The following is a 20,803-nucleotide window of genomic DNA, read 5'->3' on the forward strand; positions in this document are numbered from 1 at the left end:
AAAGAATTTTAAAAACTTGATTGGACAGAGGAAAATATTTCAACTCTGTTTGAATATTATCACACAGCATGTATAATTTATAAAATATTTTTAACAAATGATTTTCTGAACTGTTTGATGTGTCGTAAGCAAAGTTATACAAAATTTACCGTAATTAAAATATGTTTCTACTATATATACTTTTTTTATTTAAATAATGTTCGTCCATGATACATTCATATCGTGCAAAATTACTTGAAATATGTTATCATCTACATAACATAAAATTTTATTAAAGCCTATTTATAGCAAAAATATTATAATAAAAAACCAGCAATATAAAAAATCTTTTTTATTTCTAACATTTATAATTAGGTATATAATTGCGTATAATTACTTTCAAAAACTTTTAATTTAGATCTGAAAATATTCTGGCAATTAATTTATCAGCTTTAATTAGAAATAAATGTGGAATGTCCGTTCAAATTATATTGCGGAATTTCTCTCGCCAAAAAGTATATTCAGCATCAAATCGTATATTTGGTTTGCAATAATTTCGCGTTTGACTAGCACAGCGGAAAGCTAAATAATCCTCAGCCGCTCTCGTAATTATCGAATAGTATAAATGTCATGTCGAGTTATGAAATGTCGCTGTAATGATCAGTGATCTAGGTCAAACCAACCAAAATTCAACTTTATAAGACTGCTAAGTATTTTATATGTATAATGTTTTACAATATTTGCGCATTAATTAAATCAATAATATTTCTCTTATATTTTCCATTTTTTTTGCACATTTATCAAGCTATATAAAGTGTTTAATAAATTATATCTTGGAATATTCCATTTTTGTATTCTCATCTCTAATAAATTAATCGTCAATCAACAACATTTATTTGCTTTGATATCTCTGGCAATCAAAACAAATCGCACAAAAATATAAAATGCTTTTCCTTTGAGAGATATCGTTTGCATTATTCAAACCCGTTTTACAGCTATGACGGAAGACAATTATTTGAGATTGACAATGAGTTATTACACGCTCCTAACAGAGTTTCCAATTTTCCCGTGTTCACGAGTGTATCCTTTTTTCTTAGTTATATAAATATTGTAAAGTTTTTTGGCTCAAACAACGCAAAAACTAACAGACGTATTTTTAGACTGGTCTATTTTCTTCATTGGTACCATTGGACACCTGTTCGCTACACGGCCATGCTACTTGGTTTTCCCTATAGGTGTAAAGCAAACTGGCAAACACCTGCCGCAGCAGTGTACAGCGTCGCGGCAGGTGCCCTTCGGTAAATTCGTTTACATAATCGGGTGAGTTTAACCTAGGCTAAATTAAACGCGGTGAGTGCGGAGAGAAACGACGAGAAAACGGTTCTTTTCAAAGCGTGGATAAACGTAAATGGAATTAGCTATCTCGCTCAAGTTGACGTTTGCACGAGTGTATATGCGTGATTATTCCACTCGTTACAACATTTTTGTCTTGAAGAAAAAACGGGTTTTAAAGCCGTCAAAGAATTATAAAAATCTTACAAAAATTGATTCATATTTTTATAATAATATAACATGGTTTCTCAAGAATAAACAATGATAAAAAAGCTACTACAACCAAAAACGCGCATGTTGGAGCGTAAAAGATATTATAAATTAATGGAGTAATGTCCGGAAATAGTTCTTAAGAAATTTCTCCCTAATCGTAAAATGGTTATTAAACTGAAAAGAGTGCAAAATTGTGGCCAAAACGTTTTTGTAATTTTTCCTATATTAATTTATAACATTTTTTGCGCTCCAACATCCGCGCTTCTGGTTCTTACAGTCTTTTTCGTGATTGTTCATATTTTCATAATTTACTTAATTAACTGGCTAATTTATTTTTTGTTGAAAAAAACCCTGTGAGAGCTCACAGCGTATGAGAGCTCTTCTTACACTTGTTATTTTAGAAGAGAACATGCCGATTGCTTTTACCGTCGATCCACCCATTATTACTTTATTCACTGTATGCGTACCTCGACGAGCGCCCTTAATTAAATTAGGCAACGGCGCGTAAAAATTTGTTCGTTTAACAAAAAACAGTTTCCAACGCGTTGTTATGATTGACAATTTTATTCCCGCCATTCCGTCGGATTTATGCGATTGCCGGTCTGATTTTAATTAAAAATACAAATTGCGTGCTGGCCTACCTCGCACATTCTCATCGCGATTTCGTTTCAAGTAACATAACCGTAATACAGATTCTTTATTCTTCCACAAAGTAAGAGGATTATGGATCACATTTCTCGTATGGCTCGATTTTTGCCAAGAATATAAATAATCATTTTCTTACAATTTTACGACTATATTGTGTAAAATGTAGATGGCAGAGCACGATTCATGCAGTTTGAATAAAGATTAAGGGATTTAAATTATTAATATATAAAAGCTTCATAATTGTAGATTAAATAAAAATATCGCTTAAATTAATATTTATAAATTATCATGTCGATTAATATAAGAAGATTAAAAATTTATGACAAAAGCCTATCAAACATTCACTTCTCTCTACTCTCTCTTTCTTTTTCCTTTTTTCCCACTTTCCTTTATTATTTTTATTCTTCTATTGGTATATAGAAAAAGCACAGCAATGGAATCGTTAAGTAATAGTGAGAATGTTGTAAAGCAACAATCGTTAAACAATACTGCCGTTCGTGAAGTAACGCTCGTTAAACGCGCCAGCTTGTAAATAGGACGTTCGCAAAATGAGACCAACAAATTGCAATCTCAGTTAGTAGTAAAAGGGTCCATCGTTAGATACAGACTTAAAATGGATACGTAGTGTATTTTTGGACAATCTCTACTAAGCGATGATCATTAAGACAATCGCATTAAGATCTAATACTGGATTAAATCAACTCTAATTGGACACTTTTTCTTTCGAGATGGTGATCTTCACGATTCGCAAAATAATTATTCTAATCTGAAGCTTTTCTTTTGATTTTTTTATCATCGAAGTTTTTGCTAAAACGTATCGAAACATTTATCCAGAGTTAGATATGCATATAATTCAGCCATCGAGAAAGAGTAAATATCAAGCTCAAACATTATATGCTGCATATTTCACCATAACTCATTTTAGAGAAAGTTTTAAATTTATCAGATTTTGCTTTAGCTACGAAATTTCAACGTTATGTTTCACGTGCAGGATTTTACGAGATTTTAATATTATACTTCAACTACAAGAAAGATAAGATTTTTATCATGTGTTCTGTTTACCTTTTAAATAAAGATTCTTATTAATAACTATTTTTTTATTACACATACAAAATTGAATTCCAAGTATTATCTAATCGAAACACTTAAATGTTCTCGATTTAAAATTTTCGCAAAAAATAAAACTATATATAAAAGTTCATGTGATTAAAAGGACGTTATTAAATTTTGTATACAGAACTTTGCGATGGCCCTTAGTCCTTCAATGCATTTCCACCCTCGAGAAGTCGAGGAGAAACTGACTCGCGATCAAGCCGAAACGCAACTTCAACGGCTCTCGCATAAGTCTTCCTGGCTCTGTGCATTGTTCCTGCAAGCTGACAGATGAGCCTGACGTGTCAGGCCTGTCGAGAGCTCGAAACACTGCCATTGTGGGAAACGAGCTCTTCCCGCGTCTAGTTCGCTCTAATTCGGTGTGCCAGACTCCATAATCCCAATGTGGAATAATCTGTGTTCTGCCAGTAGCGCTTAGAAACGGAATAGTAACGTGTTTGCGCGATTACTTCGCGGAATGCATTTTGCGGACACATAATGAATATCAATTCTCCACTGTACACTATGCTAATACTTTAAGCTGCGATACAAAGTGTTTGTAAATTAACATCACTTATATTTACGGACGTTTTCTCTATCTAAAATCAATCTTTACGAGAGCATTGGACTCACCATTACATATAACGACGGAACATAAATGAAAATGATATATCGTAATAACGTAGACCACCAAGTTATTTGTAAGACTCGAGAATTAATCCTTGCTTGGCAAGCAAAAAGCAAAATACTTTTCGCGATAAAAATCCCGCATTATACGTTCGTTCGAATTCATTACCGTACGGTCTGTCTTCATGCATTCTTGTTCCCAAAATGTCGCGACGTTTCTCTCTCTCGAGAGAAAGCAGGGCCGATACAAACTTTTAGATTATTTTAGACGAGAAACAACAGATAAAGCATAAGCCTTTATTTTTATTTTTCTAAATTAATTGTCATGTATTGTGTCAAAACTTAATTACAAACTGATTACGTAATTATAGAAAATTTAAAAATATAGAAGATATTAAGTATTGAAAAAAGTTCATTAGAACAAATTTATTTAAATTTTTATTTTGAATAATGCTTTGCTCTTCTCATATGTAAATATTCAACATTTCTCATACACGAGTGGATTAAAAATTTCTCATGTGCAGCTCCGACCCTGGAACGTCTCTCGGGAGATTTCACGATCTGCGGAATCTTTCGTTTGTTTTCATGGATTGGCCCTCTTTACTCGCGCATCGATCTTTTCTCCGACCGATAACAATCATTGGACGCGGAGTTTCGATCTATGGAATCGAACAGTTCTCCCATCGGCAACGACAGTTTCTCGCGAATCCCGCGGGATTCTTCTTGGAAATAATGCTTGGTTCGTTTTGCTGCATCGTGTCGACTTCGCGTGCTGGATTTCGAGCTTGCCACGATCTGTTCTCACTCTATTTTTTTATCAAGTTCGACTGTTACTTTATAAAATATTCCGTGGAGACGCCTGCGTAGAGGCCCGTCGATACTCTCATACAAATTTAATATATGCTGAGTAATGTTGGTTAAGCCTTAGCAGTCAATGTTGTCTTAGTAATAATCCATTACTGTTAACTGTCGGAGTTACGATGTCTATTCGGGTCAATGCGTATTGCAATATTCACGTATTACCGTGCGTCGACAGCGCTTGTGAGCGGTTAACATTTCAGTGTGAGAGAAAATTACGTGTAATTTCTCGCTTAATGATGTTACAATCCGACGTGGCATGCACTAAACCCGAGCTTTAAGGGAAAACGTATAGTTCCGCTATTGCGAAACAACCGGACTGATCTGAGTCAATATTGACCGATACTACTTCCACCGGAATAGCCTTCGAAATATTAGGTCAACTGTGTGGAATCGTCGTACCAATATAGGTCGGTATGTTTTTGCCAATGTTGTGCCCGTGGCGGCTTTTGCCGCAGGACACTATTATTCTCCTATGATCGAACTTAATCGGCGCAATACTGGCAGTCAACAATAGCGATATTTGGTATTGAATCCGTTCGCGGTGTTTCACGTGATTCTTCTACACAAAATTGGATAATCGAAGCAAACCGTCATCATTATTAACTTAACGTTCAGCGCTGGTGACCGAAAGAACATCCGGTAGATCTGGGTCGCTTCGTTTTTATACACGATAAGCCCGAGCTTTTACGGAACTCTTCATCGACGAGCACCACGTTGCCGCAGTAGATTCCTCCGGCAGCCAGTGGACCTTTAATATCACCGGCGCGTTGAAAATATAGAGATTCTTCGACGCGTCGATTCCTCTATTGCTTCCGCGGAACTTCGAGAGCTACCTTCCGGTTTGCTGACAGAAAAATTCCGCTCGCATGAAGCGAGCGTGACCTGCGTCTGTTTAATGTAGCTTACGTGATGAACTCGGGAATTATAAAATGGAAAAACGTTTGGAGCGTAGGGAAAAGTCTCCCGCGCTTGTCAAATAAAGCGAGCAACAATATCTTTGTCGGTACTTTTTCTTCGTACAAAGAAATAAAGTTTTTATCATTCAGTCTCCGGCGTAACCGCGTAGCTACATTTTCAGAATAATTATGTTAAAGAGTTACGTACGTTGAGAATCGAATCGCAGCTTTCGGCAGACTTACATTTAGTAAAACTCGGAAAGGAATTTTGCAGATAAAATCCACGAGAAGTGTCGGTCTGCCTTCGCGCCACATAAAAGCCGTTCAAGCAGCTAACCATGCGAATAATACGGATAATGCGAATAACTGATGAAAAATCTATTTCATAAAAACGTAGACGATTCAATACGACGGAGTGAGAATTATCACGCATCACGCAGCAGATCTTTATATCATGTACACGCTTGAGGAAAATTTATATGTAAAACAATTTTTTTAATCGCACATTTTAAGGTTATTAAATATATCAGTATTTTACTCGTTTATTATTTCAAAACTGTTTTATAATCAAACATAGATAACGAAATAAATACTGTGTAAATAGCTTGAAAAATTGTATTAATCAATTCATATATTTTTCTATATTTTCCGATTTTTCGAGCACCTTGTAAAAAAATTGAAAGAACTGTTCGCAATAAATTACCGTATTTAATATTGAATTGTAATTTTATTTGTTAATAATTTTTAGCCTGCAGCTTTATTTTACGTATCATTTAATTTGTGATAAGCCTGTTGTAAGTTTTTTCTCCGTGAAAATTTTAATTAAAAATTTCAATGCAAATATTTAACACAGTATTTAACAAAGCTCATCCATAAAAAATACTGAATTCCATTATTAACGAATTAGTAAAATTTATCAAAAAATTCACGAAACATAAAACTTATAAAAATATAATTTCTTTTCACATTTATGTCTGCTCGTGAAGATACTGTATTAACCATTTTTGCCTAATTAATTGTAATTAATCGTAATGTACAACAATTGCTTCGTGATAAAAGTGTTAATAAAAAAATACGTTAAACATATTTTAAATTTGATACACGAGCTGTTATGAATTCCAATGTATATGTATATCGTTAATATGCATAATAGTATTAATAATAATTATTAATTAATAATTCATTATTAATACTATTAATTATTAATATTATTTGCTGTTAATTAATAATACTATTGAAATAAAAACCGGTACTGATTTGTGCAAAAACTGTATTTGTTAGTGCATCGAAAATTTTAATAACAATAACTAAAAATTATTTCTGTAAAGCTTTTTCAGTATCCTCAATGTGAGGATAGTGTTGCTATTAGTGGACGAGATCTAAAGTCTTAGATATTTGCTAAGCTTATAATATTAAAGTTTTAACTGTTAATTAAGTTCGCGGCGAATTAACAATTATGGGGTAATGAAGTACCTAAATGTCTTGGCTACTGCCTCGGTTCGCTGAATACAACGAGCTCGTCCTTCTTAGAGGAGCATAGTTACTCTCGGCATCCAGCTTGGTGGCTTTATATTCTCATTGAGCCGAAACTTCTTTCACCGTGCTAGCTGGCTATTTAAGTCTTAAATTCCTTTGATTATTCGCGCGTACATCGTTATCAAAAGCCGAGCTGCGCTGAGCTAGTCTCTCGACAGTGCGCAACACATTGACTACCTTAGTTTCTATCTACGGCCAGACAGTTAAAATTAAAAATTCCACAAAAAGAGAACAATATCTTTTAAAATCGGAAATAATATCAATAATTTCATATTTCGTTGTTGTAAATCACCGAACGGTGACATTTCTTCAGAACGCAGTGTTTTTTTATTTTCTTGTAAAACTGCGAAAAAATTCCCTAAGTTTCTAAAAATTGAGTAGAATGTTTCCACTCGTTGATAAAAAATTAAATATAATTTTGTTGGGGACGTAAGTAGATATTTGGAGAATTCGAAGAAATGCGAGCCGTCGAAAATGTCAAGAACTCATAAAAAGAGTTACGAATAAATTTTTCTTAATTTGTATCATTAAAAATTGCATGCATCTAGATTACACATCTTTCATATTCGCGAATTCTTGATTGACACTTTATACTTTATTCTCTCACGAGGCAACTTGAGATGTTGGCACGCGAGTTGAAAAGACAATCAGCCGCAAAGGTTGACGTTTACCTGGACAAACAGAGACAAGTCTTCTCCCAACAGCATGTCCCTGCAGACGTCCTTAGCTGTGGTGTCCAGAGTAAGATATACGAGGCTGCTCTCGATCCCCGTGTGTATCCTCACCCACCCGCTTCCGTTGCCGACATCCACCCCGACTCCCGAATCCCAGGAGGAATTGAAGGTATCCTGGAGGTTGGCGGCGTCCTTCGTGCCTTTTGCACTCGAGGGACTGCGACTCTGTATAGAATCCGTGCTGAAGCTGTCCTTTTCCTCGCTGCTATCCGCCGGCGTCAGCTGCATCCTTTCGTTATCGAATCTGTCGATCGTCTCGTCCAGTTTCTCCAGAATCTCGTTCTGCAGAATCTTCTCCTCCACTGTAATATCCCCGCTCCTTGTTCGCGCATCTTTTAGCACATCGATCCGATCAATCTCCGAAGCATCATCCTTCGCGCTCTCCTTCGGGCAATCGTCCTTCGATTCATTATTACCCAGATCACAGCTCTCGGGATACAGTCGAGAGTTCTCCAAACAATTTTCAATTGCGGTTGATTCGATTTCCATCGATAGGATATCCTCATTCGCGTAGAAGACCGAACTTCCTTCCGACAGCCGTTCTTTCTTGTCTCTCGGCTTCGAATATATTGACAATTGAGCTTCCTCGTCTTGGTAGGAAAAATTCTCCTTAACCGCCATACTAAAATTTGCATTTTCGCAAACGATCCTGCGATTGGGCTTGTACGCAGCTCTTGAACTGTCTTCTTTCTTCGCTGGATCTTTAGCACCCATCTTATTGTAATAATCCTTCGGAAAAGTCGATTTATTAGTATTTATCGAGCCACAAGTGTTTTGCTTGAAAAAATCTTTCTTACAAACATTCTGATTGGAAGCATCCTGTTTGGAAACGTTTCGTTCTTTCCGATCACTCGTTTTACAAGCTGTCTTGTTTTTCTTTTTGATCTCCGAGTAAATGTGCTCTTCAGGATCAATTTTGTTCTTGTTGCGGCTCTTCACAGCCTGTTCTTTCGTATCTTTAGAATGTTTTGATCTTTGCTGAAATCTCTCATAGTTAGCCAAAATCTTTTGATTGAGCTCATGGATCAATTCGAGCCGCTTCGAAATAGAGTCTCCAGGTTTGTTCTTGGTGCGTCTCTTCGTCGTGTCGATATTGTCCTTTTTAGGCGCATCCTGCCGCCTTTGCTTCCTCGTCGCGGAGTTACGATTGAGAAAACCGATTTCGTACTTCGAGTCGCTCTTGAGAACGTTATCGTTCGCTGCCTTGATCTCGATTGAACAGCCGCGTTGCTTCCGATCGACGTTCGACGGATATCCCGATACATTCATCAGCTCCAGTGTCGGCTTGTCCGATGACAATGGCGATAATTTCGTTCCGCGATTTCGTTCCAAACATTCGCTGATCTTCGATCTACCTTCAACTTCTCTTCTGCGATTCTCACTAAACTCTATGCCTTTCTGGTTGTCGGGACGAATCGCTAATCCAGTACTGGAGCCGCTGCTTAAGCTGATCCTCTCGTTCATTTCCCAGTTAATCGGTAATCTGTTCCTGCTGTTATCATCATCCACGCTCTTGTTCGCCGCGGGGTAAATACCGAGCTTCTGATTGAAGTCTTGGCAAGCAGGATAGTCGTTCGAGTGATTCACAGTAGTTCGTAACTTTAATCCTCTGGTGGACGACAATCGACGAGATCTTCGTAACTTTACAGATGACGAAGGAGCAATTGTCTGGTTGTTTGATGCGCTGGCAATCAGCATTGTCGTCGTGGATTTTTCACCAGATAGAAAAATATATTTTTTTGAGAGATTTCAGAAAAAAGAAGAGCTCTTTCCGATTTGTTGAAGCAGTTACGCTCGGATTTTCCACTTTGCTTTAATTTTTGTATTTAATAAAATAGACGGTGTGTTCGGAATTTGTTATTCTTGTTACACTTGTTAGAGTTTTTCAAGTAATCGTTCAATATATTATTAAACTAAATAATTTGAATTGTAAAATTTTCACTTTGTTAATTCATAAAATTACTCGGATACTTAAAATCCTCTATTAAATTATTAACAGTTTAATTAATATTTTATATCAAAAGTTTGTTCTTCTGGATTAGCTGTTACATGAAACTTTTATTTTAATTCATTTATTTATTAATCCTTGGTTTCACAAATTTTCATCTCATTTAATTTTTTATTTCTCATCTTGTGTAATATATTTTGATGTAATAAAAAGTTTATACCGTTATAAAATTAGTTTATCAGTATTTTATATCTTTTTTTATGAAAAGAGATAAAATTTTACAGCGTTGTACAAAGTTAAGATCAGATTTTAAGACTTCTTGTATTTTAAATAAGTAATATATATGTATAAAATTCCTAAAAATACGCCATTTTGATCAAATCTCGTATTTATTCGACGTATAGTTTATGTATGATCTCTCAGCAATGTAATTAATTAATAATTGTGTTATATAACTGTTATATAATTGTGTAATTTCCTTAATTAGCATGATAAATGCAAGAAGATGAGCAAATTCTATCCCACATGATAGAAATAAATGATAGAAGCTTATATTTTAGTGCATACGTGAAACGCGAAGTAGTTGAGGCAAACAAACGACACCAGCGTGGAATTTACAAGATTACAGAAACAATTATGCTTTGCAGAATAGCAAACTTTCCACATGACGGTCCACAGAACCGCGACAAATCGTCGGTAAATGACTATGCTGATATTATAGTGAATGTTTTCGTTTTCGTGTACACGGTACACAATAAGTTACACGAAACGAATAATAAGTTTGAAAAATTATTTCAACTTGGCTAGCTTGAGGAAAGAAAGGAGTACGTATTTTCTTGACAACGTTAATAAAATAGTACAAAAGACTTGTTTACATTAAGCGGCAATTCACGCAGAATGATCCGAAATATGTCAATTTTTTGATGACGCGCATAGTAAAATAAAAAAATAATCTAGTTTAGAATAAGCGACAACGCACGTAAAAGAGAAACCATATGGAATGTTATGCCTGAATGCTCGTTTTAGCAGCACTAACGTTCATGCGTACACAATAATGCAGCCAGTAAAATACCCACATAAATAAAAATAAATGTTGTAGATTAAATTTGTTGAATGACGTTCAGATAATTAAAATGTACAAATATGTTGACTTAAAAATGTATTAATAATTATTAAATTATTAAAAGTTCACACAGTATTATAATAAAATCAATATTCTTCATTATTATTTCAATATTTTGCATGTCTTAAAAATATATATTGAATAAAATTAAAAACATATCATTTACATATTTTTTCTTATTGTTGATATCTTTTGGCATAAAATAAATTAGAATATTGATAAATTGATTAAAGATAGTTAAAAAAAAACAGATTTTTTAAAATATTTTTAATATTTTATGCACGAAATGAATAAGACATTATTTAGAAGATACCGTGGTTAAGTACGCTGATTATTTATGTTCCATATCGAAAGCTCTTATGATAAATCTGTCTCGCGCCGAAACGTGACGTCTAGTCGATCTCGTGACGATACTGCACGCTGTATCGCGCGCGCGCGCGCGCGTCTTCGCTGATCGGAGAATTTCGATCTCAACAGAGAATTACCTTCCAGATACCACCGAGGTGAAATACATAACCGTGAAACGTGTGAAAGTAATCCGCATGAAACAGGCAGGCGAGAAAGAAGATGCGAATACGTGTTGCACTTGCGGCTTCGAATCACGTAGCCATGCTTTCTATTTATCTATCGTCCTATAGCCGAAAAGAAATTCGTCTTAAGTTTATCGCCGCGCTCGCCGGGAAAATTTATATCGAGGAGAGGGCAGGGAAGAAAATAGGGAGCTTCCTTTCTCACGAAATACGAGTTTCCGGGGCGTGTCGCGTTATGCTTCGTATAAATTGAGCGACAAGGGCGTGGAGCAACACTCGGATGATGCCATGTCAATGAGCAACAAGCTCATATGAATAAGCTGAATCACGATTGTGGCGTTAAAAAAATGGAAATGAGGTGCTTCCCTTTGTGGAGCAATTTTTCGTCTCAAGAATATCATATATAACGTACTGAACATGCGATAGCATAAATAAAAGCAAGATTTATTAATTTTGACGATACAAGTAGATTCTTAACATACATAAAACTTTCTACTTATAAATTTCATATTATGGATGCATTATTGTAATTTTTTAACATAAAAATATAAATTACAATTTTCCCCCACTTCTTTATACTTTTATTTGGATGAGTGTGCTATAATGTAATTTGATATGTGATTTAATTCCAATGTTAATTCATTGTTTTGACTGGAAATTAGCTGGCATGTAGAAATCGTATAAGCCCGACAGCGCAATCTTGTCAACAAATATTAACTATAGCGAGTGTAATCATTAACGACAATGCTATAGGTAGCCATTTGTCAGCAAAGCAGTGGCCGCAACAATTTTCATCGAGTCACCTGTCAATATTATTGAACAAATATTTCCAGCTAACAGAATTCGGTGGAACATTCCGATCGATATTCATTATCTAGCGAGAGGAAATACTGAAATCGACAGATCGCGAGAACGTAGCGATCGAGATCTACTCCAAATTTGGTAAAAGTAAAATGAATTATCAACACATATAGTATTCTTGTGTAACTCTTGTGTAAAATAAGAGGATTATTCCTTGATACCAATTGTATCAATCTAAAAATGTATGATATCTTTTAACAAAATTAATTTATAAAATATTTAATTCATCTTTTATTCTCCAAAGTTAATTAAAACCAGGGTATATTAATTTATTTGGTTTCAAATAATTAAATTGATAGCCGAAAGAGAAAATAATATGGGAGTTCTGTCAAATTTTGAGGTCCAGGTTAACGAATCGTTATATTAATTATGGATATGTTTGTGCAACCGAAATAACTTTGTGAAACCAAGAATCTCTCTCTCTCTCTCTTTGTATATATATATATATATATATATATATATCTATATATTTTTTTAAGAGAGCTTTCAGATTGAATGTTTTTTATAGCCACTTATAAACTGCACTTTGTAAAATTATTTAGGCGTCAAATTGAAAACCACTTGGACTGTCTATTTTGACAATCAATTGAGAACTCTTGTCCAAACCAAGAAATCAATCGACCAGAGTTGAATCGCGTGCGATGTAAATTTACTTCCGTTTCTTAATTTACATCGAACACGTAACAGTTACAAATGCAATTTATTTGATTTTTTCCTCACTCACTTACTTTATTTCAGCTTTACACTAATAAACTCATCGATTAATTTGTGCAATTCAAAAACGTAAAGAACATTCGGAAATCTTTAATCCAATTTGTACTTTTATCATTAAACATCAATAATTCCGTTTGTAATCTTCGCACCAATAATCTCACAAAAGACACAAAGAAAACCGGCGCGATGTTAAATTTACAATCAGACACGTCGATTCACGAGGTAGTCATCACGAACACTGGCCAGAGTTCAGGATTGTCGTATCGCACCCGGCATCATGAATACATCGCCGAGCCACCTGTCTCTCTGTTCTACCTGTTGTCTGTTAGAGGATGGAAGCGGAAGAAAGGGAGAGAGAGAAAGACAGAGAGAGAAAGGGAGAGAGATAGCGTGCCCCAGCTGGAGGGAGGAGAGAAGGTCCCTCCGCCGACGGTCTTTCCTTTCCACGTGTTTGCGTCACGTGTTGAAGCTTAAAGAAAGAAAAGGACGTCATAATGCGCAGTATCCTACCAGCCGGTGACCCTTCGAGTTCCCCTTCGGGGGAATCAATGGCAGCGGAATGATGTACTTCCGCTCTTGATGCCGCTCTTGGCGAATAATTCGGAAGGATGATTGAATTTCGAAAATGTCTGAGAGAACGAGCGAGTGAAGATATTGCGCTGGGAGGTCTCGAGATTCACCAACCGATTCTTGAATACGAAATTTTGAAGACCACTCCGAGATCTCAAGATGACGTGTTCCGAAATCCTTCGGTTTCAAGGATTCAAAGATTGCCTTTATCAATACCCGGTAATTTTAACCAACCGTAATTCAACCAACTCTTTATCTTAATTATGGAATTGTAAAAGAGAAGAGGTAAAAGGATAAATTATGCTTGAAGTTAATCGAGACCTTCGTAGAACCTACGGTTATTAGAGACTTATTACAGCACGCAAACAAGCATGATAATTGAGACTCTTGTGTAAATAGGACAACAAAATTGACTCTCAAAATCTGCGAATATACTGTTTTACGATAATTCCATAAATAAAAAATGCTTTTTTTTAACGACTCATATATGCGTTATTAACACTTGAAACTATTAATTATTTTGCGCACAATAACTATCAAAAAATTTACTTTTCAAAAATAAAGTTTTAGAAAAATTATAAATCTAATTTTTAAAAAGCAAATGTCACTTTTACAATTGCAGCGCAATTGCATTGCGCAAATATAGTCATATTCGGATTTGCGGTACATTTCACAAGTGAAATGCATTGTCTCTGAAAGCGGTTGAAGAGCGTTACGCTGGAACGCAACTCGACACGAAGGAGAGGCCATTCCCACGCGCCTCTTTCAACTCCCTTTCTCGGGCAAAGCGGCGTGTCCACCCTTTCAACTCAGGAAGCGGTTGCACGGGCGCGCCTCGCGTGTTTGTGCGGTCACCGAAAAACGGCCAAACGATTTGACGTGTTCGTACGTGATCGCGTACGCGAGTAACTCTGCAATTCGAATCGCCAGAGTTGCAGCTCTTCACAAGAGCTACAAGTTGTAATACAGACTGCAAACTCGCAGCTGTAAACTCGAGAATTATTGCCTTTGCAATCTGCGGTACACAATAGTAACTGAAGATCTGAGGAAAGGAAGAATTTATGAAAACAACAAAGCTCATGCCGTATGAAAAGTTGGTAAAATGAGGAATTTACACCAACACCAATCCCCGTAGCATTAACAAAATTAGTTATACACGTTTCGCGGACCAAAAGTTTCTCTCTCAACTTCTTTAACCACATTTTACTTCAACGCGTTATTTACATATCTAAAGTATCTTCAACAAATATACTTGTCGTTTACGCTAGGCTTCTGTATTTATGCACATAAATCTTTCTATATATTGTTATTCGATTTTTATTAAATGTATCTTTTCAACTTTATTATAAATATATAAGTTTGCATTTTATTTTAGAGATAACATCTCTAAAATATTTTCAATAATTGATTGTATGTATTATAAAATTGCAAGAATTTGCTATCACATCCTCGCTAACAAATAAAGAAAGAGACCTTTTGTCTACGGCGAGAATTTGTATCGGATATTTTCCGTCCGGGAGGGACGGTCTAACAATGGCGGCTTTTCTCCGATCTCTCCAGAACTACCAGGTTCGTCAACACAGGGTTATTCTACCCTCTCCTTTCAGCCTCCTGCTTCATTGTCTTCGGTTATATTATCCCTATTACGGTCTCCCCTCTTATGCCATAATTACAAACGAAGTTCATTAAAGCAGACGAGCCTAAATGGCTTGACGCCAAAATTTGACTGCATTCCCTAAAGCGACGCAATAATTTCGAGCGCTTTCCTATCAGTGTGCAAGAAATATACGCTCTTGCCGCGGACTTATGAACGCTTCATTAGATGAAAGAATTCATAGGTTTTAGATCAAATTGTCGGCTAGCAGCCTTGTAATAACGATTTGTGAGTGTTAGTCATTGTCGAAATTTTGCGGATTTTTTGGTAGCTATAAACTTTATATATTTCAAATTCTGCGTTTCTTTGATATCTCTATTTACAAATAGAAAGTTAGGAGATAAAGCATTTAGCACGTGATTCGAAAACATCCGCATTGCAGAACTTTTTTCACATTGTGCACATGTGTGATAAAAGATCGCAAATAGTACAAATCTTGCCTTTATCTCGTTTTATTTTTATCAACACTACGCGAGGAAAACAAAACTTACAATTAAAGAACGTTATTCCTGGAGCTTAGCACATTTAACGTAAAGTTAAACCGACGCGTTTTCAATCGTCGCGACGTTCAGCCAGCCGCAAATCGAAAGCTGTCGGTCCGCATAATCCAGTCCTGACATCGCCTAATCGTCCCTTGAATTTCCCTCCGTGATCCCACTTGACCTTCTTTCGACCACCATCGTAATCCGCTCGAGTGCGCGAGAACCAACATAGTGGCCGATATTTAATCGATCGCGGCTCCCTCGACGCCCGTGCTCGATCTCTCGATTCCGCGACTCGGTCCGATTTACCTATTACTGCTCGTGAAATATTGGCAAACTCCGCGGCCAGATTAACGAACTCGTGATTTATGGGTCCCTTTTTGGCCGCTTCGCTTCGCCCGATTAATGAGAATTTTGCGACGGCCACTTGTCGACCTCAATTCACCGTGATATTTATAGCAATGACTTATCGAAACCCGAAAATATCATCTTCCTGCTAGTCATTTTGATGGATATAATTGACTTATTACTAGTATAAATCATTAATAATTTGCGGTTAATTAATTTGAAAAAGCCTAGCCTACTTGACGTTACAACGTTTGATAAAAATCCCTCATTTGTGTAAACTTGATTTATCAAAATTTACAGAATCGCAAAAATTGCAAATTTTTTCGCTGAGACAGAAAAAATAATTCCAAGTTTATTAGAAATTTTACATTACAGGTATAATAATCTTACGTTATAAATGTATTAGTTCTGAGAGATAAAATGTATAAAAATATAAGAAATATACAATATGTGATAGATAAGAACCATAAAAAGTAAGACGAAAGAAATAGAAGTTGTGCAAACCAGAAATGCAGTTTTTCGATGTCAAACTTCAGCCATATTGGTCTCGGAATCCCTTTTCAGATTATAACGACCCACTTAACAATTCCGATTTTACTAAGAACCTTTGCAGAAGCGAGACTCGGGTTTCTCGACTGAAACGAAAGAGGAGAACGAGAAAGGGGATAAATGGAAGAATAGCGGTCGGCGCTATGATAATTAAAACGGAAAATTATGAGACGTAAATCGAGAACTGGAAGTTCGTCGATGACAACTTCGTATTCTCTTGCGTGCAAAAGCTTTTAATGCGTAACGTAATTGCACCGATTTTAATGAACATGGATCCAAAGAAGAAAAAAATAAGACTCTCGGATTGTTAAATTTAATTGCTAAATTAAATTGAAAAATAATCTCTCTTTTTAAAACTTTGTTAGATTCTTAAACGTAGTTTATCAAACTCATTTTACTTCGTCTAACTTTTATCAACCATTATTAACACTCTTGTATAACACAGCGCGGAGCTTGATCAAAACTGCGTAATTACGAGTTTGAGTCGAGTTAGCCGTCGAAGCAAATCCGTTCAATTTGTAATACGATAGTAAATAATCTTGGTTGTAAATCCAATCATCATAGATAGCGCAAACGCTGACAAATCCGTGGATATGTCGGATATATCAGCGCGGAGCGCTTTTATCCTTGATGACAGTAATGTCCGTAAATCCTCTCCAAAAACCAAACTTTCACAAGCATACGAAATACATTGGCATTATTTTCGAAATATTGAGCCATATACCTATCATTTTAACTATATCGAGATATTGATTATTAGCTTAATAAAATAATTCATTACACAATTTCAAATTACGCCTTTCTGATACTTTTGCTTCAATTTTTAATGAAATAAAATATTTTAATAATGTTTTTCAATCTCTCTTTCATATATATGTGCTATTTGTAATCGTGTAAGATTGCATTTTCCTCAGGAAAACTCCGTTTTACACATAAATTGTGTAACGGCTTTTAATAGTCACGGGAAACGAAAAAAAAAAATACAACGTAACACCTGTCGCCTGTCTCAGCCTTGGATACGGCGCGGCCGTTCAAGAGCACTCAACGCCGACAATTCGTTTCACTCTCGGCGCGCCGGTGCTCGCACCGAGCTTAGGGATTCCGACGACGTCCTGAGGATATTACCTTTCGTAGTTCGTCACTCGCAACGTCGTGTGCATAGCAAGAGCGTCGGTTTAAGAATACCTGAGCAAGCTATCGTACGGATCTGAAAGAAATGTCAAGCGGAGCCAAACGACGCGGAAAGCCTCGCCGATCGATTCTTTGCACGCTCATATGCGAGCCGCTCGATATTGCGCGTCATTTCGATTAACTACCTTGAGAAAAATATTAGATTAACACACGACGCGTAGGACTCTTTTTTTTTTTGTCTATAATTATCGAACTAATTTCAGAGAAATTGAATATTCCGATGGCAAACTGATATTCATATTACCGCTGAAAACATTATTCCATGTGAAACATTTGTACCAGATAATACGAATACATTGTGCATGTAATGCGTCTGTCTGGTTAGTATTAAAAGGGTTAATCAGCTCGGTAATGAAGCCGTATATCAAATTTTCGCTCTGCACACACGAGTAGAATTATTAGACAAATAAGATCTCATTACATTGCACACGTACGAGATGTATAATGGATTTAACATGCCCGTTTTTTGTTTCAATTTTATTCAAGCGAATTGCGCTCAACGCCAAGTTTAGCGCTGCGCCTTGTAATCCCACTAATCTCGATTTAATGAGAAGGTAATTTCGCGTCGGATCTATCGACGTTTATGCCCTGTCGCGGAGATCAACCATCCACCCGTCGTTAGTATAATGCCGGTTACGTCCAATGTCTGTCGGGATAGCTTCGTTCTAATCCGATCCTACTTGGTTTACACGGCGGCGAGTCGAACATAATCCGGATCTAGCCCGGCGCGAACACGCCACGCTGCCGAAGACGCGATTTCTATCTGTAAAGCGATGGAATCAAGTATTGTGCAAATATATGAACACATACATGAACGCGGACGAAATTTGACCTATCTTGCTCTTTTATAAGTCACTTAAAACAATCCAAGAGATGCATCTATTCACCGCTGCAAAGTGCATAGAGTATTGAAATTATTTCAAATCAATCGAAAATTAGAAAAAAATTTTTTTAATTTTTTCATATTATTTTTAACTTACGTTCCGATTTTTGATAATTTAATACCATAGAATTTTTTCAAGTATGCACAATTGTTATTTTGACTTTAGTAACAAAAAAATTTTTTATAGTTTAATATATTATGTCATATCTGCGTCTGATTTTAAATGCACAATCAGTATTTTAGACATTACAATTTTTATTTAAATATGGACAATCACTATTTGTGTGAAAGAAATAAAAATAAATGTTATAATTCTGAGAGTAGCTCGTAATTATTACACTGCAAATTTATCAGCAAAATAGAAATTTACTCGTAAAAATAAATTGCTGGTGATTCAAATATTATTGGAATGATATATTCCTACTAAAGTCAAAATAAAAGAGTAAAATTTCAGAAGAAGGATAAAATATCTTCTACATTTTTATGTGTCTAATTCTACATTTTTATGTGTCTAATTTGCTATACGTCTGTATTAAATGCGCGATTTGTTATACTGCTATTTGTATTGATGTATCGATCGATGCCTACACTTTTACGCATGATGCATACAACGAAATTCCATTTCCCATCATGTTTTGTACAACTTAATGCCTGTTTGATCAAATGGAATCTCTAGATACCTTACATTCCATTTTTTTAAAACCTGTTCTCTCTCTTATTATTTCTATTTTAATCATTATCAAATTAGTATTAATTTAAATATTTTCGTTTCACACAGTGGTAAAAAAAACAGATAATGATAATAATAATGTTATTAATAATATAATACTTATATTTTATAATATTGCTATTTTCTCTCTAGAGAATAAAATACGATGTCTTCTATCATATACGTACAATATTTAATCTAATATGTGCTATGTGTTATTTTACAAAGCAATCAGAAGTTTTAGAGAGAAATGAACCGAATCACCAATCTCAATTTCCACCGGCTGTTACCATCCTTAAAGATCAATAAGAGCCGTTTTTGTGGAATCTAGCGTGAATTTGCATCTCACGGAACGGAAGTGCAGGAATGAGGGTTTCGTTACCAATCAAGAGCTCGTTAGAAATTAATTGGAATGAACGTCCTCGCATATTCGCGACTGGTTGCAGGGTACGTTTTAATTTTATGCGACTCGTAGAATGAAATCCGTGAAATCCAATATGGTGAGATCCTAATTATGTTTATTATCGTTAATAAAAGCAGTGATAACGAGTCAATGACTCCGTAAAAAGAGATTTATTTCGATCCTTTAGTGAGAACGCGCTATTGTCATAGTTTTCGCATCTGTGAAAATAAAATTTAAATTGAAATTAACGAGAAAATAATTACTAATAACTCGGAAATAACAATAAGCCGATTAATAAACAACAATCATGATATCTCATTAATGATAGCAAATAGTTATACCGGTAATAAATTGATGTATTAATATGTTGTTCAAACGTAAAATTTATTGGATCTAAATTGTTCACACACGATATAGCCTAAATAATTTAAACCATAATTGCATCACTCTACAAATATTGATTTTACTCTACAATCATTGATTTCATCATGTAAATAGTATTTCGAATAAAAATTGTGTTTAAATCAACACGGCAAGCATGTAACGGGCAAATAAAATTTTCGTCATTTCTCTGGACTTTTAGATCTAAAGAATATCTTTTGTTTCTTAAATCAAATCTTAACTCTTTGTTTCTGTATTAAAGAGATAATTAATATTAAATGTATAAACATAATAACAATATCAATGCGCTGCTCGATGACGGATAATAAGCGTCATTTTATATTGAATCGATACGATAGGGAGTCAAATGCAGCGTTGCATACATTTACTAACTGTGAGCCGAATATCCTAAATGCTTTGCACGTCTAACGTAGCATCGTACATTACATATGTAATATTAATACACAAGGTACGTGATTGCAATTAGAATTTCTTGCGGACATTTAGATCGGGCGTTGCGCTAGTAGTACTTATATATT

At 35.4% G+C, this 20,803-nt stretch overlaps 1 protein-coding gene across 1 annotated transcript in view; it reads right to left on the minus strand.

The window, feature by feature from the left end:
• The window catches only part of Phlpp (PH domain leucine-rich repeat protein phosphatase), a 56,022-nt gene extending 42,440 nt beyond the window's left edge, over positions 1–13,582 (minus strand). Inside the window, exons 1-2 of the mRNA XM_012371633.2 lie at positions 13,109–13,582; positions 7,856–9,960 (exon numbers count right to left, since the gene is read on the minus strand). Of these exons, the coding sequence (XP_012227056.1) occupies positions 7,856–9,616 (1,761 nt within the window). The 5' untranslated portion in view covers positions 9,617–9,960; positions 13,109–13,582. The remainder of the gene's footprint in view (positions 1–7,855; positions 9,961–13,108) is intronic.
• Positions 13,583–20,803: the final 7,221 nt, after the last annotated feature.

This window comes from Linepithema humile, chromosome 2, assembly GCF_040581485.1.
Source record: "Linepithema humile isolate Giens D197 chromosome 2, Lhum_UNIL_v1.0, whole genome shotgun sequence".
In the NCBI taxonomy this organism is placed as follows: domain Eukaryota; kingdom Metazoa; phylum Arthropoda; class Insecta; order Hymenoptera; family Formicidae; genus Linepithema; species Linepithema humile.